Source organism: Marmota monax, unplaced genomic scaffold (assembly GCF_021218885.2).
Source record: "Marmota monax isolate L192 unplaced genomic scaffold, Marmota_monax_Labrador192_F-V1.1 WCK01_AAM20220418_F8-fsc00044, whole genome shotgun sequence".
Lineage (NCBI taxonomy): Eukaryota > Metazoa > Chordata > Mammalia > Rodentia > Sciuridae > Marmota > Marmota monax.
The window spans coordinates 9,262,819-9,289,659 of NW_026695198.1; the positions used below are offsets into that span (position 1 = coordinate 9,262,819).

Here is a 26,841-nt window from a genome sequence, read left to right on the forward strand (position 1 = left end):
AGAGACTGATTATGGTGGGTCTTTGATTATAGACCCTAATCTTCAACACTTTTTGAAATTTGGAACTTCACTATTTAATATAAAATTTGCCTGCTGTATCTATGAATGAAATTTTACCATACTTTTTAAAAGAAACTGGGCTGTTCAAACAATCTCTAGAATGTGCTGGGGACAGTACCCTATAGCATATTCTCTTTTACTTGACATTATAGATCCTAGGGAATCATCCAGTTTTCTCATCTGCCGCAGTCGGGCTGCAGCAAAATAACCGGGGGGTGACGAACAACTTGTGTATGTTGATACAGCAGGAGTGAGAGCCGTTTATTGTAGGACAACAGAGGTATTTATACATTTTGCACAGCTTATCTTAATTAGCATAAACTAGAGGGATCCAACATGGCGGCGAGAGGGGAGGCAGCGCTTTCAGTACCTCCTCAACAACGGGATCAGAGAGACGCATGGATACGCTTAGATTCGACCTGCTGAGAAACTCCTAGCAAAATTCCACTAAAGAGAGACCGGCCGGGAATTGGAAGGATTTTTGGAGGTGACAGTCTGCGCTAGACGAGTGAATCTCCGCCACGCAGCGCAGAGGTCCAGACCCGCCAGCCGCTGCCCGCGCGACTCGGCGACTGTCGGCTGCCTGCACGCGGCCCCCGCGTCAGGGCGGATAGCCTCCGAGGCGCAGCGCAGCAGGAGCGGTGCAGGGACTCTAGGAAGAGGTCTCTCGCCAAGCCTTCATGAAATAGCAAACCGGGAGCTGAAACCAACCAGAGACAGACCAGTCCCACCCCTCCCTTCGGACACTCCGGCAAGGAGCCTGGGGCCCGCCATAGCACAGTGGTGACATCACCAGAGTTCCGCCGACAGAATTCCTTCCCAGCGGAATCCACATTAGCAGGTGTGTGACTCCCACCCCTCCAGATACAAGCAGCCAGGAAACCACCGGGGGCGTGTCTGTAGGGAAGCAGAGGGGATTCCAGATCCCCACCTCCCCTTAACACCAGCGGCGACACCCAAGATCTTAGCCGCCAGTTTCTGGGGGCGTGCCCACCAAAGGGGTCCGGAAAAATTAAACTGTTGGTTCCCAGATCACCCCACCACAGCACTGGGGCTTAATTGAATGACAGAGAGGGTGTTCATCGTTCGGGATATAGGACACGCGGTGGGGCTGCAAGTGTAATCAGATCCTTGGGGAACCGCCTCTGGTGAACAGGACCTGGCTGGCTGGCTGGGAGGAGGAACAGGGGGAGGGGCCAGATAAGTGAAAGGGCTATGGATTAACAGGATTGAGAGACTCCCAGGAGCCACCGTACAGGGATTTCTGTCAGCACATAGAGGGCAGAAGCTCGGCTCAGAGGGCACAGCTCCGCCTATTGGAAGAGAAGAAAATGGGATTCAGCCATAGAACAGGGGATGCCAGCATGGCAAAGATCTGATGTCATCGGAGAGCGGCCGAGGAGAGAACTTCATCGGTGCCAGCGGCGACGGAAACAGTTGGTCCCCTGGTAGGGAGGGTGAGTCACAGATACCCGAGTCTCTCTCGCTTTGTCGTCGAGCCAGAGGGGAGGAGCGGAGCCGCCGCCTGCGCCCGCAAGGTAGGCAGACCTGCGACCAAACTGCAGATCAGGCCCAGCGGTCTGCAGGCGTGGTAGGAGGGGCAGGGCAGAGCCGCCGCCCGCCCAGCGGCCTGCCAGCGTGGTACACACTTCACCCCAACTGGAGTAGTGGCAGAGCAGAGCCTTCGCCCGCGCCCAGATCAGGCCCAGCGGCCCGCCTGTGTGGTGGTCAAGTGACCCCAATTGGAGTGGGGGCGGAGCGGAACTGACACCCGTGCCCACAAGGTGGGCAGACCTGTGACCAACCTGCAGATCAGGCCTAGCGGTCCCCGGGCGTGGTAGGAGGGGCAGGGCAGAGCCTTCGCCCCCACCTGCAAGGTAGGCAGACCTGCGACAGAACGGCAAATCAGGCCCAGGGGTCCGCGGGCGTGGTAGACACCTCACACCAATTGGAGGAGGGGCAGAGCAGAGCCCCCGCCCACACCTGCAAGGGAGACTTTTCAACTATACAAGAGCAATATAAATATATAGGGGGGGAAAAATTTCAAAAACACAACAGTTTCACCAAGAAGAAAGAAACGCAAGCAGTATGAAAAGACAAGGAAAGAAAGGACTACAAGCAATGCAGGTCAGCTCAACTTTAGAAGAGGTAACAGCTGCAGCAGATGGAATGTCAGATAAAGAATTCAGGATATATATGCTTCAGATGATCTGGAGTATCAAGGAAGAAATTAGACAGCAAAATCAGACAATGAAAGATCACTTCGACAAGGTATTACACAAACAAATCCAGGAAGCAAAGGATCAACTATACAGGGAGATAGAGGTTATAAAAAACAAACAAACAGAAATCCTAGAAATGCAGGAAGCAATAAACCAACTTAAAAACTCAATTGAGAGTACTACCAGCAGAGTAGAACACTTAGAAGATAGAACATCAGACAATGAAGACAAAGTATTTCAACTTGAAAAGAACATAGACAGCTCAGCAAGACTGTTAAGAAACCATGAGCAGAACATCCAAGAAATATGGGATAACATTAAGAGACCAAACTTAAGAGTCATTGGGATACAGGAAGGTATAGAACTCTATACCAAAGGAATGAGCAATTTATTCAATGAAATAATACGAGAAAACTTCCCAGACTTGAAGAATGAGACAGAATCCCAAATTCTAGAAGCCTACAGGACGCCGAATGTGCAAAATTATAAGAGATCCACACCTAGACACATTATAATGAAGATGCCCAACATACAGAATAAGGAGAGAATTTTAAAAGCTACAAGAGAAAGGAAGCAGATTACATTTAGGGGCAAGCCAATCAGGATAACAGCTGATCTTTCAACACAGACTCTGAAAGCTAGAAGATCCTGGAATAACATATTTCAAACACTGAAAGAAAACGGGTTCCAACCAAGAATTGTGTATCCAGCGAAATTAAGCTTCAGGATGGAAGATGAAATTAAAACCTTCCACGACAAACAAAAGTTAAAAGAATATGCAGCTAGAAAACCATCTCTTCAAAACATCCTAGCCAAAACATTACAGGAAGAGGAAATGGAAAATAACAATGAAAACCAACAGTGGGAGGTAGGACAGTAAAGGGGGGGGGGAATAATCAAAGAGGAAAACAAACCATGTTTAGTAACATTAATAAACAAATATGGCTGGAACAACAACCCATATCTCAATAATAACCCTAAATGTTAATGGCTTAAACTCACCAATTAAGAGACACAGGCTAGTAGAATGGATCTCAAAACAAGACCCAACAATATGCTGCCTACAGGAGACACATTTGATAGGAAAAGACGTACATAGGCTGAAGGTGAAAGGTTGGGAAAAATCATATCACTCATATGGACTTCGGAAACAAGCAGGAGTGTCCATACTCATATCAAATAAAATAGATTTCAAGCCAAAGTTAATCAAAAGAGATAAAGAGGGACACTACATACTGCTTAAGGGAACCATACACCAACAAGACATAACAATCATAAATATATATGCCCCAAACAATGGTGCAGCTATGTTCATCAAACAAACTCTTCTCAAGTTCAAGAGTCTAATAGACCACCATACAATAATCATGGGAGACTTCAACACACCTCTCTCGCCACTGGACAGATCTTCCAAACAAAAGTTGAATAAGGAAACTATAGAACTCAATAACACAATAACCTAGACTTAATTGACATATATAGAGTATACCACCCAACATCAAGCAGTTACACTTTTTTCTCAGCAGCACATGGATCCTTCTCAAAAATAGATCATATATTATGTCACAGGGCAACTCTTAGACAATATAAAGGAGTAGAGATAATACCATGCATCCTATCTGATCATAATGGAATGAAACTGAAAATCAACGATAAAAGAAGGAAGGAAAAAGCATACATCACTTGGAGAATGAACAATAGGTTACTGAATGATCAATGGGTTATAGAAGACATCAAGGAGGAAATTAAAAAATTCTTAGAGATAAATGAAAACACAGACACAACATATCGGAATCTGTGGGACACATTGAAAGCAGTTCTAAGAGGAAAATTCATTGCTTGGAGTTCATTCCTTAAAAAAAAGAAAAAACCAACAAATAAATGATCTCATGCTTCATCTCAAAATCCTAGAAAAAGAATAGCAAAACAACAGCAAAAGAAGTAGAAGGCAAGAAATAATTAAAATCAGAGCTGAAATTAATGAAATCGAAACAAAAGAAACAATTGAAAAAATTGACAAAACTAAAAGTTGGTTCTTTGAAAAAATAAACAAAATCGACAGACCCTTAGCCATGCTAGCAAAGAGAAGAAGAGAGAGAACTCAAATTACTAGCATACGGGATGAAAAAGGCAATATCACAACAGACACTTCAGAAATACAGAAGATAATCAAAAATTATTTTGAATCCTTATACTCCAATAAATTAGAAGATAGTGAAGGCATCGATAAATTTCTGAAGTCATATGATCTGCCCAGATTGAGTCAGGAGGATATAGACAACCTAAACAGACCAATATCAATCGAGGAAATAGAAGAAACCATCAAAAGACTACCAACTAAGAAAAGCCCAGGACCGGATGGGTATACAGCAGAATTTTACAAAACCTTTAAAGAGGAACTAATACCAATACTTTTCAAGCTACTTCAGGAAATAGAAAAAGAGGGAGAACTTCCAAATTCATTCTACGAGGCCAACATCACCCTGATACCTAAACCAGACAAAGACACTTCAAAGAAAGAAAACTTCAGACCAATATCTCTAATGAACCTAGATGCAAAAATCCTCAATAAAATTCTGGCGAATCGGATACAAAAACATATCAAAAAAATTGTGCACCATGATCAAGTAGGATTCATCCCTGGGATGCAAGGCTGGTTCAATATACGGAAATCAATAAATGTTATTCACCACATCAATATACTTAAAAATAAGAACCATATGATCATCTCGATAGATGCGGAAAAAGCATTCGACAAAGTACAGCATCCCTTTATGTTCAAAACTCTAGAAAAACTAGGGATAACAGGAACATACCTCAATATTGTAAAAGCAATCTATGCTAAGCCTCAGGCTAGCATCATTCTGAATGGAGAAAAATTGAAGTTATTCCCTCTAAAATCTGGAACAAGACAGGGATGCCCTCTCTCACCACTTCTGTTCAACATAGTTCTCGAAACACTGGCCACAGCAATTAGACGAAAGAAATTAAAGGCATAAAAATAGGAAAAGAAGAACTTAAATTATCACTATTTGCAGATGACATGATTCTATACCTAGCAGACCCAAAAGGGTCTACAAAGAAACTATTAGAGCTAATAAATGAATTCAGCAAAGTGGCAGGATATAAAATCAACACGCATAAATCAAAGGCATTCCTGTATATCAGCGACAAATCCTCTGAAATGGAAATGAGGACAACCACTCCATTCACAATATCTTCAAAAAAAATAAAATACTTGGGAATCAACCTAACAAAAGAGGTGAAAGACTTATACAATGAAAACTACAGAACCCTAAAGAGAGAAATAGAAGAAGATCTTAGAAGATGGAAAAATATACCCTGTTCATGGATAGGCAGAACTAACATCATCAAAATGGCGATATTACCAAAAGTTCTCTATAGGTTTAATGCAATGCCAATCAAAATCCCAATGGCATTTCTTGTAGAAATAGAGAAAGCAATCATGAAATTCATATGGAAAAATAAAAGACCCAGAATAGCAAAAACAATGCTAAGCAGGAAGTGTGAATCAGGCGGTATAGCGATACCAGACTTTAAACTATACTACAGAGCAATAGTAACAAAAACAGCATGGTACTGGTACCAAAACAGGTGGGCGGACCAATGGTACGGAATAGAGGACACAGAGACTAATCCACAAATTTACAACTATCTTATATTTGATAAAGGGGCTAAAACCATGCAATGGAGGAAGGATAGCATCTTCAACAAATGGTGCTGGGAAAACTGGAAATCCATATGCAACAAAATGAAACTGAATCCCTTTCTCTCGCCATGCACAAAAGTTAACTCAAAATGGATCAAGGAGCTTGATATCAAATCAGAGACACGCCTTCTGATAGAAGAAAAAGTTGGCTACGATCTACATTCGGTGGGGTCGGGCTCCAAATTCCTCAATAGGACACCCATAGCACAAAAGTTAATAACTAGAATCAACAAATGGGACTTACTCAAACTAAAAAGTTTTTTCTCAGCAAAAGAAACAATAAGAGAGGTAAATAGGGAGCCTACACCCTGGGAACAAATCTTTACTCCTCACACTTCAGATAGAGCCCTAATATCCAGAGTATACAAAGAACTCAAAAAATTAGACAATAAGAGAACAAACAACCCAATCAACAAATGGGCCAAGGACCTGAACAGACACTTCTCAGAGGAGGACATACAATCAATCAACAAGTACATGAAAAAATGCTCACCATCTCTAGCAGTCAGAGAAATGCAAATCAAAACCACCCTAAGATACCATCTCACTCCAGTTAGATTGGCAGCCATTATGAAGTCAAACAACAACAAGTGCTGGCGAGGATGTGGGGAAAAGGGTACACTTGTACATTGCTGGTGGGACTGCAGATTGGTGCAGCCAATTTGGAAAGCAGTATGGAGATTTCTTGGAAATCTGGGAATGGAGCCACCATTTGACCCAGCTATTCCCCTTCTTGGTCTATTCCCTAAGGACCTAAAAAGAACATGCTACAGGGACACTGCTACTTCGATGTTCATAGCAGCTCAATTCACAATAGCAAGACTGTGGAACCAACCTAGATGCCCTTCAATAGACGAATGGATTAAAAAAATGTGGCATTTATACACAATGGAGTATTACTCTGCATTAAAAAATCACAAAATCATAGAATTTGCAGGGAAATGGATGGCACTAGAGCAGATTATGCTAAGTGAAGCTAGCCAATCCCTAAAAAACAAATGCCAAATGTCTTCTTTGATATAAGGAGAGTAACTAAGAACAGAATAGGGACGAAGAGCATGAGAAGAAGATTAACATTAAACAGAGATGAGAGGTGGGAGGGAATGGGAGAGAAAAGGGAAATTGCATGGAAATGGAAGGAGACCCTCAGGGTTATACAAAGGAACATACAAGAGGAAATGAGGGGAAAGGGAAAAATAATACAAGGGGGAGAAATGAAGGTCAGTAAAGGGGGTAGAGAGAGAAGAGGGGTGGGGAGGGGAGGGGAGGGGGGATAGTAGAGGATAGGAAAGGTAGCAGAACATGACAGTCACTAGTATGGCAATATGTAAATCAATGGATGTGTAATTGATGTGATTCTGCAATCTGTATATGGGCTAAAAATGGGAGTTCATAACCCACTTGAAGCAAAGTGTGAAAGATGATATATCAAGAACTATGTAATGTTTTGAACAACCAACAATAATAAAAAAAAATTAGCATAAACTAGATACATCAGTCAACCACTAAGGAATCTCCACACTTAATGGCTCGCTGGCATTACTTCACAAACCACTCCCTGTGGCATTTTGCCAGGCGCCATCCAGACTTGTTTACAGACTCTAACATTTCTCTGGCAATATGCCAGGCGCCATCCTGATTTGTTTACAGACTCTAAACAATATACAGACTCTAAACAATATAGAGTCTGTAAACAAGTCTGGATGGCACCTGGCAAAATGCCAGAGGGAGTGGTTTGTGAAGTAAGCCAGCAAGCCATTAAGTGTGGAGATTCCTTATTGGTTGACTGATGTATCTAGTTTATGCTAATTAAGATGGATGGCGCCTGGCAAAATGCCAGGTGTTATTTTGACTTGTTTTACAGACTCTAACACTCATCTATGAATATAGATGACCATTAAAAAATATTTCCTTTTTATCCTCCATGGCACTGGAGAATGAACCCAGGGTTTCACACATTCTGGGATGGCAGGTACTCTACCCCTGAGCCACATCCCAGCCCTCAAAGAAAGTTTCCAAGTCACTTCTCCTTCCAAAAGTAATCTGTTTAAATATTTCACTTAACTCTTGGTTTCCATCTGAGATTACTAATCAATCCAGTAAGATCAGTAAAAATATTCCTTCATATCCTGTTCCCTTTGTTCCCTATTTATTAGCATGGTAGATGGTATTTGCAAATATGACCACAAAATTATGTCCTATTGTTAAATCAGAAGGCATGAATGCTCTAAGTTTTATTCTACCTGCAGGAAACACCAGACCACTGGTCAGACTGAAACCATTTATTTCTGACATCCAGTGCAGCAGCCAGAGCGATATCTTGTGTCAATTCCCTGAACCATAGTTCCATGGTGTCGTGAATAGAGAGCATGAGCGTTCTGTACAGGCAGTTGGATATATTAAGGGAGAGAAAATTCCCAAGTTAGGAAACTCTTTTATAGGGCTGCATATCTTTCCTTCCAGCAAATGAGAAAGAGGGGGGCGGGGAGGGAGAGAGGGAGGGAGGAAAGAAGGAAGGAAGGAAGATAGGTAGGAAGGAAGGAAGGAAGGAAGAAAGAAACTGAGAACCTATCTTTATTCTGGAATGTAAGCAAATCTCCAGGGAGGGGGAAGGAAAGGAAAGGTGTTACCTTAACTCCCCTGGGACATCTGGAGAGAATGATATGTCTTCTTCACTGCATTGTAATGTCTCCTTAGAAAACCATTTTATTTTATTTATTTATTTTTTTTAGGTTATAGAAATGGGTAAATATTATAAAAACTTTTTTATATGAAACTTTATTTATTTTTTAATTTATTTTTTATTGGTTGTTCAAAACATTATAAAGCTCTTGACATATCATATTTCATACATTAGATTCAAGTTGGTTATGAACTCCCAATTTTACCCCAAATACAGATTGTAGAATAAATGTCTTTGCTCATTTATTTGTGCAGGGGCATGGAGGATCTCAGAACTCGGAAGGATTTTTTTCTTCTAGCATCTATTCCATAGGCTGGTTTATAAAAGGACCTTGCCACATCTTCCTAAAAGATGTGGAGCCTCCTCTTGCTAGGCTACCCTTTCTGCATGTTCTCACTAATAGAAAGCAGCTAAAGCAACACTTTAGCTTCCAAGATCTTCATCTTCTGCTTTCACATCTTGGATTAATCTTTCTTGAAACCCAGTCCTAATTTCAGGAAGAAGCCCAGGAAGTTATTTTCCCAAGGAAGGAACTGAGGCTCTGACTGCCCCAGATGAGTTCTTGACCTGTGGCCAGCTCTTGAGTCTCTGTAGACCAATCTGACTGGCAGGAAACTACATAAACTTTTTACCCTTCAGAGTTTCCAGAATTTGAATATGCTATTCCTGCAAAACATAAAGCAGAATGAACAGCACTAAAAAAGGCAGGTGGGGGATGGTATGAGTAATTTTCCTCAGTGTAACTGACAGTTTGACAACAGGAGGTCTTTTATGTGCAATAATTACTCACAGGATAACTTCCTGACGTTTTTCACACTGTCCCATAAATTCACACTAATCAATCAGTTTTCTCATGTGATGAACACTGACCCGGGAACACCTTTTCAAGGAAGTATCTTAGGAATGTTGGAAATATATTGACTCATAATTTTTACTTCACAAAATAATGTTTTTATCATTGTAAGCCAATATTTCATTTTGTGATTAAGCTGGTAATAAATGTAGCTATTTTCATACTCAGAATTCTTATTTCACTAAATGCTACTGAACCATTTCTCGGCAATACTAAACCTAAAAGCAGATGCATAGCGTGAGAAGTTCTTTGAAATTGCACAGGGAACTGTTATGATCATGAGCTCTTTCAGTTACTAAAAAACAATTCTGTAACATTATTGACAGAGACAGATACAAATAAGCCTTCTTGTCTCTATTTTGGGATCCTATAACTAAAAGGAAGGACCAAGTAACCAAAGCTATTCTGTTTTTTTTTTTTTTTTTATCACTGCATCCTTGATAGCTATTTTTATGTCTGGTTCAGTTTCACAAACTTCATATCCCTTAAAATTTCAAAAGATTTATTCCAAGATAGAGATTCATATACCCTTCTCATTTCACAGTAGTAGTAGTCTTTTAAGGAAAAAAACCCCTCATAACCTAATTTTAGATATATTTGACTTATAGTCCTAAAAGGATTAAGTTTGCTTTTAAAATGTTTTCAATATATCACATAAATGGAAATGAGTAATGTGTCATATTCTTCTGTCTTCTGTATTATCTTTTTATAGTTCTATGTTCTGGGTTTTGAGATAGGATTTTTGTTTTCTATTTTTGGAGTGTTTATTTTGTGCTATGTCAGATGATTGCATATGCAAGAGGTGTCTGCATTTTTCCATGTGGAGGTTTTTAAATATGTCCACAAATAACAAATAACCAAGGTAGACCTTAATTCCTCTTTCCTTGAGTACGAGCTAAATTTAGTGACTTTCTTCTAACAAATAACATGTGGTGAAATCACTGTGGATGACTTTTAAGAGTTTGTACAAAAAGGCGTTACAGATTCCTCCTGCCTCTCACTTTTTCTGGGAGAAGCCAACTGCCATGTTACGATGACATTCAGGCAGTCTAGTGGAGAGGCTGGTATGACATGGAATAGAAGCTTTTGTCAACAGATACAGGATCCAGACATCTTTTAGGAGGGCCCTCCTGATCCAGTCCAGCCGTCAGATAACTGTAAATGCAACCAACAACTTGATGGCAACGTCATTACAGACTGTGAGTCACCCACAGAAGTTGGTCCCAAATTCCTGCCCTTCAGAAGTTATAGGAAAATACATGTTTGTTTTGAGCTGTGATGTTTTAGAATAATATTTGATCTACTTTAGATTACTAGTATACCAGTTCATACATTGTTCTGTAAGGTAGCATAGCTACTCACAGAACTTTCTCAGGATGGGCTTCACTTTCCCTTCATAGTAAGGGTAGGAATGGAAAGGGCAATATCTATCTCTCTTGTCTCTGATTGGAATTCTCAGCTTCTTTCTTGTGTTGCTGTTTAACTTCTAAATTCTGCACTGATGTGATGGAAAGTCCTTAGTATTCTGTGTAATTTTTCTGCAGTGTTAATATTGATGCCACTTTGGTGACTGTCGATGTACTTATAAAATGCTTTCTATAAAATGCAGTGCAAGAATTCGGAAAAATATTTCTAACATAAAAGTAATGAGCAATATTTTTTCATGAAAATATATTCTACGAACTAGGGATAGAAAGAAATTCCTTCTACATGGTAAAGGGCATTTATTAAATTGTCAAAGGTAGTGTTTATTAGTGGTGAGAGAGAGAATGCCACCCCCCAATCTGGAAAAAGAAAAGGATGACTGCTATTATCACTTCCATTTAGCCTTTTACTGATAGTTGTAGATAGAGCATTATGCAATAAAATAAAGGCATCCAACATAAAAAAGGAAGAAGTAAAATTATAATTATATATGACAAGATCTCATATATAGAAAATCTTAATGGATCCACAGCAAGGAAAGTATTATGCCTAATAAATAAGATCATCAGTGTTGTAGGATATGTGATGGGCACTAAAAAAATCATTTGTATATATCTGCAAAAGAAATAATTCAAAAGTGAATTTCAGAGAACAATTTTAATTATAATAGTATCAACTTCTTGGGAATAAATTCAACCAACAAGTGTAAGACTTGTACACTAAAACTATAAAATATTTTTGAAAGGAAAAAGACTTACCAAGGTGGAAATATATTGTACACTTATGGTATTCGAAGTTTTAATATTGTTAAGCTGGTAATACTTCTGAAAGTGATCTACAGATTCAATGCAATACCACCAAATACCAATACCTTTTCTGCAGAAATAGAAACACTTCTGAAAAGAATTTCAAGGGACCTCAAATAGCCAAAACAATATCGAGCAAGAGCAAAGTTGGAAAATTCACATTTTGATTTGAAAAACTGTTATAAAGCTAATGTAATTACAATAAAGGGGTATTGGTATAAAATAGATAGGAGGCAGGTTTACAGCTCAGTGCTTGAGTGTTTGCTTAGCATGTGGAGGGCCCTAGGTTCAATCCCAAGCACTGTAATAAAATCAATCGGTAAATTAAAAAAATCTTACATACATACATACAAACAAATAAATGGAATAGAACAGACAAAAATGAACCCATACATCTATGGTCAATTATTTTTCATTAAGGTTGTCAAGACCATCCAGTGGGAATAGTCTCTTAAACAAATGGTGCTATGACAATTTGATGTCCAAATAAAAAAGAATGATGTTTTATTTTTACCTCACTACACATACGAATTTTAATTCAAAATGGTCTAATGGCCTAAATGTAAGAAGTAAAGTTGTAACACTCTGAGAAAGGAAATTTAAAAGTAAACTTTATGTCCTTGGAAGTTTCTTAGTCAATGGCTTCTTAGATATGAGATTAAAAAACACAAGTAATAAAGAAAAAAAAACCCAGATAAATTGAACATCAAGTTAAAATTTTTTTTTTTGCTTTAAAGGATATTACAAGAGATGAAAGATGACCCGCAAAAGAGGAGGATATATTTGCAAATCATATATCTCATAAAAGTCTATACCCAGAATATATTAAAAACTCTTAAAACTGAACAACAAAAGGCAAACAATTAAAAAATGAATAAGGAACTTGTGTAGACAATGGTCCAAAAAAAGATACATAAATAGACAACAAATACATGAAAAGCTGTTCAGTTTCATTAGTCCTCATGGAAATACAAATTAAAACCAAAATGATATACTGTTTTATATTCACTTGGATGGCTATGATACAAACAATGAAAAATTGCAAGGATCTGGTAAGAATGTGGAGAAAAATTGAAATCTTTATGAGTTGCCGGTGGAAGTGTGAAAATTATTTAGCAGCTTTGGAAAATACTTTCATGGAATTAGAATTATTTTGTGATTTAGCAATTTATTCATAGGTATATGCCCAAGAGAATAGAAAACAAAAGTAATTATACAAATGTCCATGACAGCACTATTCACAATAGTGAGAAAAATGGAAACAACGTCCATCAACCAATGAATGAATAAACAAAGTGGTGCATTTAGTACAAAAGGGAATGAAGAACTGATGCATGTTACAACATGGTGGGCCATCAAAACATTGTGTTGAGTGGAAGAAGCTAGACACAAAAAGTCACAGCTAATTCCATTCATATGAAATCCAGGAGATATAAATTCAAAGAAAGCAGAATCCTGGTTGCTAGAGAATGGGGAGCAGGGAATGGGTATTGATTGCTTAATGGGTGCAGGGTTTTCTTTGGGGTGACTAAAATGTTCTGGAACTAGGTGGTGGTAGTTGCCCAACACTGGAAAATTACTCCATTGCTACTGAGGTGTATACTTTAAAAAAAGAAGAATTTTATTTTATATTATTTTACCACAATTAAAAAAACATAATAAGGAGCCATTGTGCTTTGTACAACAGTAGGGATACTATTCACATTTGTAGTTGCTATGAATTTGTATCTTTATTAATTTTCTAACACAAAAGCAGTAAAATGTTTTCAGGGAGGAACTTATAGGTCCTGTATCTATTTATTCATACATATATACATATGTACCCACTCCCACATGCATTTCCTCCCCCTTTACATAGGAACCTACATTTTTTTGATAGCACTATTTGTAGGTGTTTCTTTGCTAGACACTAGACTATTTTGGTGGTAAATAGACACTTTCTCTAATATAAATCAAATTTATCTGAAAATATATAGAAAGGTATATTTTTATGTTTATTCAGTATTTATTAATGTGCTACTGTGTATCAGGCATTGGTCTATTTATATAATTACCTTATAGCTTACTACATTACTGCACTCTCATTAATTATAGTAACATATTGGTTATACTGTCTCTGTACATATATGAATATACCAGAGTGAATATCCTGTGGATAAGATGCTTCTTATTTTGATAAACATACCTATATGTTCCATCACTGCTAATGTTTCTATGCTATTAGATTATTTTTGTAACAAAAATTCCAGAAGAATTACCAGATTAAAGATAAAGAGTATTTTAAGTCTCTGTACATATTACCACATCTCTTTCCAGAAGTTATATAAATTTCAATCTCTTCTGTTGTGTATGAGTATCTTCACCTTAGTATACCCTTATCACTAGGGCCAAAAGAATAATAATAAATGCATTGAATTTTATTCTCATATAAACTTGAAACATATAAATGTAACTTATTCTCTAATTTTAAATAGTGAGACTAGGTTTTTTTTCATAAAGTGTAACTTTAGTTAAAGTGACCATATACTCTGTTGTGACTCAGTTTTCCATCTGCCTGGCATCCCCCTTCACTCTCACTAGTGTCCTGGTGGGATGATCAATTCTACAGGCTAATGCATCTTTGAAAATTTTCAGTTTCAGTTTCAATTAAAATAAAGTAAGAATTTAAAGAGAACTGTTTCATGGTGGTTATAGCTTCTTGACTCTTAAAGCTTTCAAGAAGAACTTATTTAAAAATTTTCATTGCTGTTTTAGTAAATAATTTACAGAGTATGTCAAAGAGGATAATAACTTTTCCCCTTTGTGCTGCAACTTTAAGAAAATGTTCTTGGGCTGGTTATTTCCTAATCCCCTTAAAAAAGAAAAACATAACCAGCTCTAGAAATTACCATCTTTGGATTTTCTTTGGTTTCCTTAGCCATGTACTCAGTACAGATAGAATTATTCTACTTTTTTTCTATTTCTAGTGATTGACCAACACAGCTTTTAAGTCATGTTTCTCAGGACTATGTGGTGATGATTAGCAGTAATTCTTTTCTTTGTCTGATTCTCTGGTACTTTGGCCTAATAATAGATATGAAAGAGTGTCATTATTTAATGTGTAGCACTAACTATAGAGTGGTTACTTTGTCTTCTGTCCAGCTCTTATTACTTATTTTAATCTTTATTGCTGCATTATAATTGTACTTAATAGTGAAATTCGTTTTTATATAATCATATATGCACACAATATAACAATATAAATTTGTCCCTGAAATTCTATGAAATCAAGAGGCCATTGGCTTTACCATTCTGTTTTCTGAGAGGACTGTGAAGAACCATCTTTGTTTTAAGTTGGAAATGAATGGGATCTGGACTGGAGCACATAGTCAGTGCAGCCCTCTTTTACTGAGAACTTTAGTCTCTGGATACAGAAGGAAATCTTGGGGAAAGTGATATAAGAGAAAAAGATTCTGGATGTCTCAGAAATACATCCAAATTCTTTTAGAACATATCCTGAAACTCTTTGGTTTATAGTTTGTAGTTTAAGACAGGGAACGCCTTTATTAATCTATAGTAAATCATAGTTGTTTGTATCACTAACTGCTGAAATTCCCAATTTAAGGTTGCACAATAGAAATGTTCGTTTCAAGTTTTGTGTGCTGCCTATGCTTGCAACAGTTAAGTGTTTAATCTCATTTTTTACCTTAGAAGCCTTAAAAACTTTATGTACTATGCCACCACTATGACCATATCATCCCCTGTTAAAACCATTCATTCTGCTAGTGGCCCAAAGCACTGTACCGCATTTGATAACTTAAACCTTAGCTCTTCCATAATTTCTCTTTCATTCTTACCCATGAAAGGCTCTGGAAAGAAAGCCAGTCCTATGTCTACAAGTCACTTCCCTTATTCCCTCCTGGTAGTGGGAGATAGCTTTGGATGAATTTGAAGTAGAGTAGAAACACTGGCAGTAAGTGGAAGTCAGACTTGAGGCATATAGAAGAAGAGTAGAGAACAAAAGAACTTTTTTCTTTTCCTTTTTGTTTGACATAACCAAAAAAGTGGAGAAGGGTTACTTAGAACTTGAGAGAAAGGTACAGAAGGTTCACTCACTTCCCATAGAGGGGTCAATGGCAGCTGTATTTTTAGGAGTATCTACTTAAGTTTACATAATCTTTCTTTTTGTGACTGATGATTGTTCAGATGTTTTCATCTTAATTTTAATTCTTTCATTCACATAGTAGTGCTTTTTCCCTTATCATACTTTTTCCTTGTACTCCATGGAACTCCAGAGGCTCAGATAACTGTTGTAGAATTCCTCAAAAATAGTGTATTTTTTTTCTCTATTGAAAATACTTTAATTTCCTGAAGCTCTCATCTATCACACTGACTTGATTATAATTTTACTGGAAAAGATTCTATTCCTAATATATATTTTTAATTAAGAGTCACTATTTTAAGCTTCCACATGCAAGGACATTCTCTACTGTGTTGAATTTCTCAAAATAGAGATGCTTAATTTTTTTTTTTCTCAACAGTAGTCAAGGTTTCAGAGAGTTCAGTTCATGGTCAGCTGGCTCCAAGGCAGGAACAACATGGTGGAAGGGCATGGCAGAGGACAGTTGTTCTGCTCATGGGAACAGGGAAGGGTAGACAGGTGGATGGTGGAGGGAGAGAAATAAATCTCCAACTAGTAATACTTAATGACCTCCATCTAAGTACCACTGACCAATCGTTCATTCAGCCATCCAGTTAATCCAGCAAATGGATTATCCATTAATGAGGTCAGCACCCTAATCGTTGCCTAAATGTCTCATCTCTAACCCTTGCCATACTGGGGACAACCCTTCCAACACATGAACTTTTGGGGACATTTCAGATCGACAGCATAATACACACAGAGTGGCTGAATGGAAAAAAAAAACAATATCAAACTCTTTGCTACTTACAGGAGACTCATTTCACCTGTAAGAATACACATACTGAAAATGAAGAGATAAAATAAGATATTCTGTGTAAATGGAAACCAAAAGTGCACAGTAGTAGTGATACTTACATCTGATAAATTAAATTTAAAGTACAAAAACTGTAAAGTGACAAGGTCATTATATGACAATAAAAGGGTTAATTCAACAAGGAGATAACAATTGTAAATACAGGCATGTCCCACATAGTGACATTTTGGTAAATGTCAGGTAACATATACAGTGGTGGGCTCTGAATATTATAATAGAGCTGAAAACTTCTTATCTCTTGCTAATCTTGTAGCTACTAGAACTGTGGTAACATCTTTGCACAATGCCTAATTTATGTGTTTGTGGTGATACTGTAAACAAATCTACTATGTTACTAGTCATATAAAAACAGATCCAATTATGTATGGTACATAATCCTTGTTCATGTTACTGGTTTATCTATACTTCTATTCTTATTTTAGAATGTATTCCTTGTGCTTTTATAAAAATGATTTTACTATAAAGCTGAATGCTATGCTATGCTGATACTAGTCATACATCTAGTTTTATTGTATTTATTGATTGCATCAAGAGCTCATGTTGAGCAATTGACCTAGACCATCTGGATTTATAGAATTGTATTTTCTTGTTTGTTCAATGACAGTATCACCTAAGAACACATTTTTGAGGAATGTATCCCTGTGGATATGTGACACATGATTATATGTATCCAAAACTGGAGGTCCCAAATATATAAAGCAAATATTATTAGTTCTAAGGGAGAGATAAATTACAATACAGTAATAATAGTGGGCTTCAACATCCCATGAAAGCAATGTTCAGATCATCGAGACAGAAAGTCAACCAAGACACTCCAGATTTAAATTGAATTCTAGACCAAATGGGCCTAACAGACATTTATAGAGCATTCTATCCAACAGCTGCAGAAAACAAATTCTTTTTTATTGCACAGTTTCTAGGATATATGTGGATCCACAAAAGAAATCTTAAAAAATTTGAGAAGTTAAAAATCAATTCAAATATCTTTTCTGACTATTATGGTATAAAAATAAAATGGGGAGAACTTCAGGAACTTTACAAATACACAGAAATTAAACACCATGCATCTGAAAATCTCTGAGACCTTGGTCTGGGCAATGATATTTTCGAATATGACCTCAAACACAAAGGCAAAAAGAAACAATAGACAAGATTACATCAAACTATAAAGCTCCTGCATAGCAAAGAAAACAATAAAGAGACAACCTACAGAATGGGAGAAAATATTTGCAAGCTACATATCTGATAAGGAGCTAATATGCAAAACATTGAGGGAACTCAATAACAAGATAAGAAAAACAAATATAAATAGGTGTTCAAGAGTCATGAATAGACACCACTCTAATGAAGACATGCTAATGGCCAACAGGCATACAAAGGGACACTCAATATTACTAATCAGAGAAATGCAAAATGGCTATTATTATATAGACAAAAGGACAAGTGTTGGTAAAGATGTGGAGAAAAGGGAACCCTTATTCACTGTTGGGAGTGTAAACTAGTTCAGCACCAAGAAAAAAAGCATTGAGGTTCTTCAGGATATTAAAAATAGTACCTGTAGAACATTATGTTCAGAGAAATAAACCTGGAATAGAAAGACTAAGGTGGAGTTTAAAAGAGCTGATCCCTTAGAGAGACAAGGACAGATTAGAATGGTGGTTATCAGAGGCTGGGATGGTTAGAGAGCAGTGGAGGATAGAGAGATGTTGTCAAAGATACACAATCACAGTTAGGAGGAAAAAATAATATGTCTTGAATAGGCAAATCTATAGAGACAGCAGGTGAGTAATTGCCTGGTGATAGGGTTTGAGGAGAAAGGATAGGAGAGGAGAAGAGGGGAAGACAAATTGGAGCGACGGCTAACGATGCCGAGTTTCTTTCTGAGATGAAAATGTTCTAAAATTGGTTGTGGAAATGACTGCACAGCATTGTGAACATTGTATGTTTGTTTGTTGTACTGGGGATTGAACTCAGGGGCATTCAACCACTGAGCCACATTCCCAGCCCTATTTTGTATTTTATTTAGAGACAGGGTCTCACTGAGTTGCTTAGTGTCTTGCTTTTGCTGATTCTCAAAATTCTCCTACCTCAGCCTCCCCAGCTGCTGGGATTACAGGTGTGTGCTGCCACATCTGCAAATTTTTTTTTATGCTGGGAATCAAAGCCAGATCTTTGCATGTGTAGACAAGTGCTCTACCCCTGAGCTATATCCCCAGGCTGCAATACTAAGCATCATTGGATTAATGGGTAAATTGTACCATATGTAAAATATGTCTAAATAAAACTGTTAAAACACAAAAATAAATAAAATAATTGTAATAATTTTTAGAAACAGATAAAAATAATGCCTTTAGAGTTTTTATGGATTTATATTCTGGTATTTATAAAATCATTAGGTCAAATTGACAATTAAATTAAACCGTGAAAATTATAGTTAGCACATTTGTAGTAATAGTTCCTTAGTTTTCAAATATTTCCATCAACTCATTAGTTAACATGATTAGAGCATCATCTGAATAACATTCCTTCGGGAATTACTGCTCTGATTTTATTAATGAGAAAATGAAGACAGAGAGATACAAAGCGATTTGCCCAAGGTTATTTAATGAGTCAGTGTCAGACTCAAAGTCCGAATTCTTGCCTCTTAGTTTTCTGCTCATTTCAATAACACCCTGACCCCCCAGCATTATCTATAATTACTTATCACCACTGTTTAGTTTTATAAAGGTCCTTAATTCTTAACCATTAAGATGCATTTTATAAGGTAGACAAAAATAAATTAGAGAATAATTAGGCCAAAAGCTTTCCATTTGGAGTCATATGTTGAACTAATCTTCAAACCTTTTACTTTTAGAAATATGACTTTAAGTGAGTAGAAGATCATTTAAATATGTAGTGGAATCCTTTTAAAATTTGGAATTCTGTAGTCACCCTCTGCATCAGATTTTGCTCTTAAAAGGGTTTGCTCATGTAATTAACTGGAATAAAAATAAAAAGGTAGAATTTATTAATTACATTTCTTAATACTAGATGAATATATATGTATATATACATATATGTATATATATAAGCCACCTAATTTTATATATGCATTTGTATATATATGTGTGTGTGTGTGTGTGTGTGTGTGTATATATATATATATATATATATATATATATATATATATGAAAACATATGCATAATTCTGTTAGAAATTGGGATTTAGGGAGCTTAAATTAGTGAATAACTCCCATAATCCTCCTTCACTTGATATTGATTAGCTTACAATTTTGAGTTAATACAAAATGGGCTATGTTGACAGTGGTAAGAAAGGAAAAATAGGTTCATTTTAGAAAACCAAAATGACATCATTCAACAGACACTATATAATGTATGTTACATATTTCATATTATGTATTTTATATAAATACACGTGTGTATATTTAGTGTGTATACACACACATACAACACAAACTTCAGCAACTCGTTAGGAAATGAAATAAGTCCTGGCTCAAGGAATGATTCAAATATGCATATGCAGAAAAAGTAATATATTGTATTATGAATTTTCACAAACTAAACATACTGTACCAGAGGCATTTTACCTTTCACTAATTACAAATATTTTTTTAAGAGAGAGAGAGAGAGAGAGAGAATATTTTTAATATTTTTTTTTTTAGTTTTTGGCGGACACAACATCTTTGTTTGTATGTGGTGCTGAGGATCGAACCTGGGCCGCACACATGCCAGGCGAGCGCGCTACGGCTTGAGCCACATTCCCAGCCCCCTAATTACAAATATTTTATTGAAAGATATAAAATGTATTGTTAGGAGAATTCGATTACTTGCTAACACTTAAAAATGTTTTCTAGGACTCTTTGATGTTATTTTCAATAAAGGAAATACATGCATTTTCCAGAGTCATGAGATGAGGCATCTTTCTCTTGGTATTGACAATGGCTTTGTCACTGGAGTGGTGAGTAGTAAATTTTCTCTTTGACGTATATAAATAGAATCGTATCTGCATAGGATATATTTGTCTATACAATACTTTAATACAATCATCAAATTATATTTTACTTTGGCTGATACTTGTGCTCTTTACAATTTTCTGTCTTGTTTCATTTATTTTTGAGATTCTGGTGCATAAATGATCCTACTTTCTAGCAAATGCAATTTAAACTAGAAGAAGTATACCGATTCTCTAGTAACATTGAAAGTTTTAATGAGCTTTCCAAAGGACTTCTGACTTCTCAATGGCCCCTTTAGGGAACATATTATCAGGAAAGAAAGAAATAATCTTGCCTAGTTATGGTTTGTATTGCTTAGTCTAGTATGAAATATAGCTTTTAATATATAAAATTGTCTTTAAAATGAATGCTTATTATTTATCTTGAAAAATGAAACTGGAGGATAATTGATATGCGCTCTTCTAATTCTTATTATGTATTATAACATTTAAACCTAAAATCTGCCCCATGAGAGAATCCACTCTTATCACTGTTTAACAGAAGCAGCACATGATATATAGAAAGATTGAGTTGCTCACAAGATAATAAGTGTGGCTGCAGGAATTGAACACAGGCGATCTGACTCAAGCTACAACTTCCTCACATAAGTTTATACAATTTAACATAATGATTTGAGCTCATAACATGTTATTTAATTTAAGGGAAAATACTAATGTAATTTGTAGCTCTGAATTGGCAGATTGGCATTGATCATTCAGATGTTGTCCATAAAGGAATTTCTTCTCTGCTATGGACTTAGCATAGTATCTTATATTGTACTTCATAGTACATATGTCCTATTACAAAGGCCATAGTAAATGCTTAATAAATATGAATGTAATGGGTTTGGAATCTATATAATTGAATTGAGATTTGAAGAAATGTTCCATTATTATAATTTTCTAAAATAAAATTAAGTCGAAGCCTCTATCCCACTAGGTTGCACTAGATTGGTGGGAGATTGTATCTTAGTTATTATGAAAGTTATTTTTTTTTCCACAAAAGATTTTACCTATCATGTGGCCTTAGAGTATCTGGTGTCATCTTTTATATGCTGGTCACTATGATATACTCATAAACCATCACATATTTTCTTAAATATGATATACTCATAAACCATCACATATTTTCTTAAAGGTAAACAGCTCTACTAAAAAGAACAAATAAAAGATATATTAATAAAAAAAGATAAACAGCTCTGTCACTCCCCTGCCTTGTAGAGGATTAAACTTTGCTAAGGTTGGTAGACCTGGCGTCTTGGGACACTGTAGGGAGAGGCCCTGAACCACGAAATGCCCTGTTACATAACCCCCTCAGTTTATCTACTTTTTTGAAAGCAAAACCTGGAAATGAGGTAAGACTTTTGTTTGTTTCAGGTTTTGGTCCTAAATAATCTTGAGTTAGGAGAATTCAAATGATTAAATGAAAACTAAACAATGATCAAACACACATTAACATGTCATTAACTTATTCCTGCTACTAGTCTTATTTTTTATTGTTATACAATATCTGCCTTGGGTCCTGAGAAATCAAGAGAAGAAATTTTTGGAGGAAGTCACTGACCATGAGGCCAATAAAACCAAGGAATAAAAGTAATTAAATTGTAAAAGCATGATACTCTAAAAATAGAACAAGGACTGCATAGCATGAAGTAGATCTGTATGTACACGTAATGTCAAGACATTTTAAATTTAATTTTCTCTTGCTAATTCAGAGCCAGGTTTTAATTTTTTTCCATCTTCTTTTAGGCTAGTGGTGGAGCCTCCAGTGAGCTGAGGGTGCTTTATCAGCCCAGCCGCTGTGCACTTCTTACATCAGTAGTGGTTCCTGGCCACATGGTGATTTTTGATCGTCATGGAAAAATAGCTGATGAGTCCTCAGGAGGCTATGCAAACCTTTCAAAAGAATTTGTGATTTTTGTCAAGGTAAAATGGAAGAAAGTCATCAACGTTTATATGGCTAAGTACCTACTTTCTTATCCTTATTGAATAAAAAATTTGAATTAAGTCATAACCACAGTAATGAGGTCTCTTTCCACTAGGTGGCATTGATGCCTATTTCCATTCTGGTTACCCAGATTTTGAAAAGCAAATAAGGATCATGGCATCAGGAGAAATGAAACTGGGATGGGAGTAACATCCTATGTCCAGTTGAAGTTGGAGGTTAAAACTATGGACGTGGAGATTCTTAATAAAAAGTTAGAGAATCTTGCATCTGGTTGTCAAGCAATGTATATATTAAACTTTTCTGATCGTTAGGATTAATACCCTTTGATTATTATGCATATGTGATAATTTCCTACTGTTTATGTCTCTTTCTTTACAGTGTTTACAAATTATTTAAAAATAAGATTTCATACTAATACACTACTTATAATTTATGAGATTGCTTATTTTACTAGAACTTTAATGAGAATTGCACCACATACAAGACTACATTTAATCATCCTAAAGACATTGAAGATACTATTATCTGTATTTTTAAGGTGAAGGAAAAGCATTTCAGGGATAATAAGCGTCTTGGCTAATATAGTATAATTACTAAATGGTGGATTATGACAAACCAAACTGTATTTGCCATTAAAATATTTTATATAACTTCACATTATTATTTTTCTTAAAACAACATAATTTTACCTCAGAGCATATTATTTAATAATATTTACACATAAGGATTTTGTAAATGTATACATCTTTTTAAGTTATTAGACATTTAATATTTCATTTCACTCATACATGAGATATTGTAATACATACTTTGACATATGCCTTTGACCATATTTTAAATTTTCTTAGCTTACAAAATTAAATATTGAATTTTTAAAGTTTAGACTATGAAACTTTTAAGCTGCTAGGAACATAATATCGAATCTTCTTCCCTCCCCATCCCGAAATGTATGTATCTTACTCTTGTGAGTGTTATGCCAGCTATAAAGTTAGAGGGTCTATACAACCACCTGCCTCTGATGCCAGCCTCAATGTGTGGGGTTCCCTGAGACCACTATAATTAATAATTCACTGGAAGGAACCACAGCATCATTGAAAGTGATTAAACACACAGTTACAGTTTATTACAGTGAAGGATATAGATTAAAATCTGCTAAATAAGTAGATTCATAGTTCAGAGCCTAGAAAGAGGAGCAAAGTGAACTTTTAGTTGTCCTTTCCCCATGGAGTCAGGTCAGGGTTACTTCCTCAAAACTGTGGTAATGGCACCCAGAGAGTATTGTGTGTGTCCAGGGAAGCTCACTTGAACCATGGTGTCCAGAGTCTTTACTAGAGTTTCATCATGTAGGAAGTTCTGTGACTGGTGGCTGATCTCAGTCTCCAGCCTCTTAAAGGTCACTTGATACCTTGTGACCCAAAGCTCCACACCCTAAATGTCTGGACCATGGCCCCAAGGCAAATAAAGCACTCCTATTAGGCTTGACACTCCAAGAGCTGACAAATTACATTTCTTACTACCCAACTCCCTTCAGAAGTATAGGCAAATACCTATCTCATTGACCTCTGTGTTGAGTATGGTTCCAAAAGAGAAAAGTCTTTGACAATTTTCTAGAGGAATAAACATTTAATGTCAGCTTTTTAAAAATTTATAAGGATGAATTACTTTTCCTTGTTTATTTTTATTTGCATCTTATGATTAGTCTTTTACCATTTCTCTACGGAATTAGTGTATTTCTAGTTAACTTTCAAGAGCTTTTAATATCTTCCTCCTAAGTTAATGATTGTGTAGCATTTACTGAAATATACTTTAGTTGTGTTTGCTGTCTCTTTTCATTCATTCTTATGTGCATACTACTATTCATAGAATGCATTCCATAATTCAGGTACTCTTATAGCAGTCTTTTTATTCTATATTAATACAATACTAATAATAATATTAATGTAATATTAAAATTATTTACTAATTTTGGCTATTGTGAGAAATAAAAAGTCCAGTGGTCCATTTTTAAAATACAGTATTTAGCTTGGAATGTAAAATTACTGAGGATGTTAAAAGAAAACAGCCAACGGGGAAATAGAACAAATGGTTACTAGCAGTTAATACATGAATGACAAATTCACAGCCCCTTGACAAACAGGAGCTGAGGGGAAAAGGTCTGACCTGACCAACAAAGATAAATAGCATAAGTTCACTTCTCCCAAGAAGACCTTCCAGCCAAAAGAGAACAAAGGGAGTTAGGGCAGCTAAAGGTACATTTCTTTAAATAACCCAATAGGAGACAGTAAATCCTAGGCAACCTTTGGAAAGACTACACCTCATAATACTCAACCAATGAGGATCCTGGGGAGAGAGAGGCCTTGCACACTAGGGAATAAAATGCTGATTATAATCACTCTGGGTGCTCCTGCTCATCCAGACACCTGGTCTTGCAAGACCACCAGTAAAAGTCTCATTTTTTTTGCACTATTTTATTTATCACAGTCCATTCTTTGGGTTTGTGCAGGTGAACTTGTTTCCTATGCTGTGGGTTCCTTAAGAGAAATATTTGCATGTGTGTGTGTTTTTACCTGTTAAAAAAGATCTCTGTAAATCTGATGCTCAGCCTTCAACTTGCAATAATGGTTGAAGTAAATTGACCTCCTTTTGTTTTGTTCAGCTATTTCGCAGTTACATTAGCTTCTGATAACATCCTGATCACTGCAGCCTCTGTGAGAGAATTGATTCCATAGCCATCTCTCCAGTGCAATTTGAGCCTGTAATTTACTGCCTTTCTGTTGTTTGTTGCTCCGAAGGGGGTGTTCCTCAACAGTGCTGTGGTTCTACTTGCTACAAGCCTGTGCCAGGCCCTGTGTCTCCAACCTGATGGGACCTGCACTGGAGCAGGAAACCAGTCTGAAAAATCCTACTGGAAAGTGCATAAAATCAGCTCTGGGATTTGCATGTTTGAAAGTGTGAAAAATGCACGGATGTATCTGAGGATTAAGGATGGTCGATGTGATGGCACAGTAAGCATCTGCTCTTATTTTTCTCAGCACATGTTTAAGACATTTGCCAGCAATAGACACAAAAACACCACTTTCTGAGGGTTTTGGTTTTTCATTTTACCTACAGATATTTTGGAAATTGGATGTTATATTGTGGTGATCCCTCTTGACTGTCAGTTTTAATAAGTAGGGAGACAGTCACATGCCTGGTATAATAATAGAGAGATTCCAACTCTCTGGACAGTGCTTCTGAAATATAGTTTGCATACAAATTATCTGGGAATTGTGTTAGAAAGCAGATTCTGATTTTGAAAGACTGAGATGGGAGCTGAATGTCTACATTTATAATAAGCATTCAGCCTTTGCTGCTGATGTCCATCCACAAACTGCTCTTTCCAAATCAAGGATCTAGAAAAATCCCAGTTCAACAATGAATTCTTACTGCTCCTTTTAGTGCCTGGATTTCCACCATTGGAAACACTATACTTTCACTATGGAAGAAATTTTGAATCCACAACAAACTGGTGAGCGTTGTCAGGCAAAGAGTCTGAAGGTATCTCTGGACATCCCTCATCAGCATCAAATGGGGACGGGGGTCATGTTGAGCTGAAGCTTGGGACAGAGTCTGAAGTTCCTTGCCTGGTGATCTCATGACATGTATGCTGGGTGGTCTCTATGATGTACTTCAGTGTCCCTTCTTTTACATCTTTACATCTTAGATTGATGTGATTGCATCATTCATTGGCCTGGTGTGTTTGGTAAATCCATGTGTCTGGTGGCTCTGATGTGATCCAGTAAGCCCATATGTTGGTGTGCCCCTGATTTGATTTGATAAGTTCACAGGTGGTAATTTTTTATTAGCTCAAATAATTTACTTATCGTTCTGTAGTGTGGGCTTTTGCTGGACAGATGGTGGTTGTTTATATGCAACAAGGTACAGAGTCATTCTACCCTGGGCACATGTACTCAAAATGGTGTAGTTCAGGGCAAGTAAAGTGCAATAACTCAGGGACAAAATAGAGTAACTAGGAGCAGGGTACAGCCTGCTCTAGACATGCATGCATAACAATGAAGAAATATCATTTTTCACTTTTGCTGTATCTGACCAGGAATCACTAGACTCTGGAATGGCATTGCTGTTG

General features: G+C 36.7%; 1 protein-coding gene across 1 annotated transcript in view; it reads left to right on the forward strand.

Moving 5' to 3' along the window:
* Window positions 1-26,841, forward strand: part of Rp1 (RP1 axonemal microtubule associated) — a 316,472-nt gene that overhangs the window by 126,484 nt on the left and 163,147 nt on the right. Inside the window, exons 13-15 of the mRNA XM_046428620.2 lie at window positions 20,631-20,734; window positions 22,517-22,693; window positions 25,508-25,720. Coding sequence (XP_046284576.1) covers window positions 20,631-20,734; window positions 22,517-22,693; window positions 25,508-25,720 — 494 coding nt within the window. The remainder of the gene's footprint in view (window positions 1-20,630; window positions 20,735-22,516; window positions 22,694-25,507; window positions 25,721-26,841) is intronic.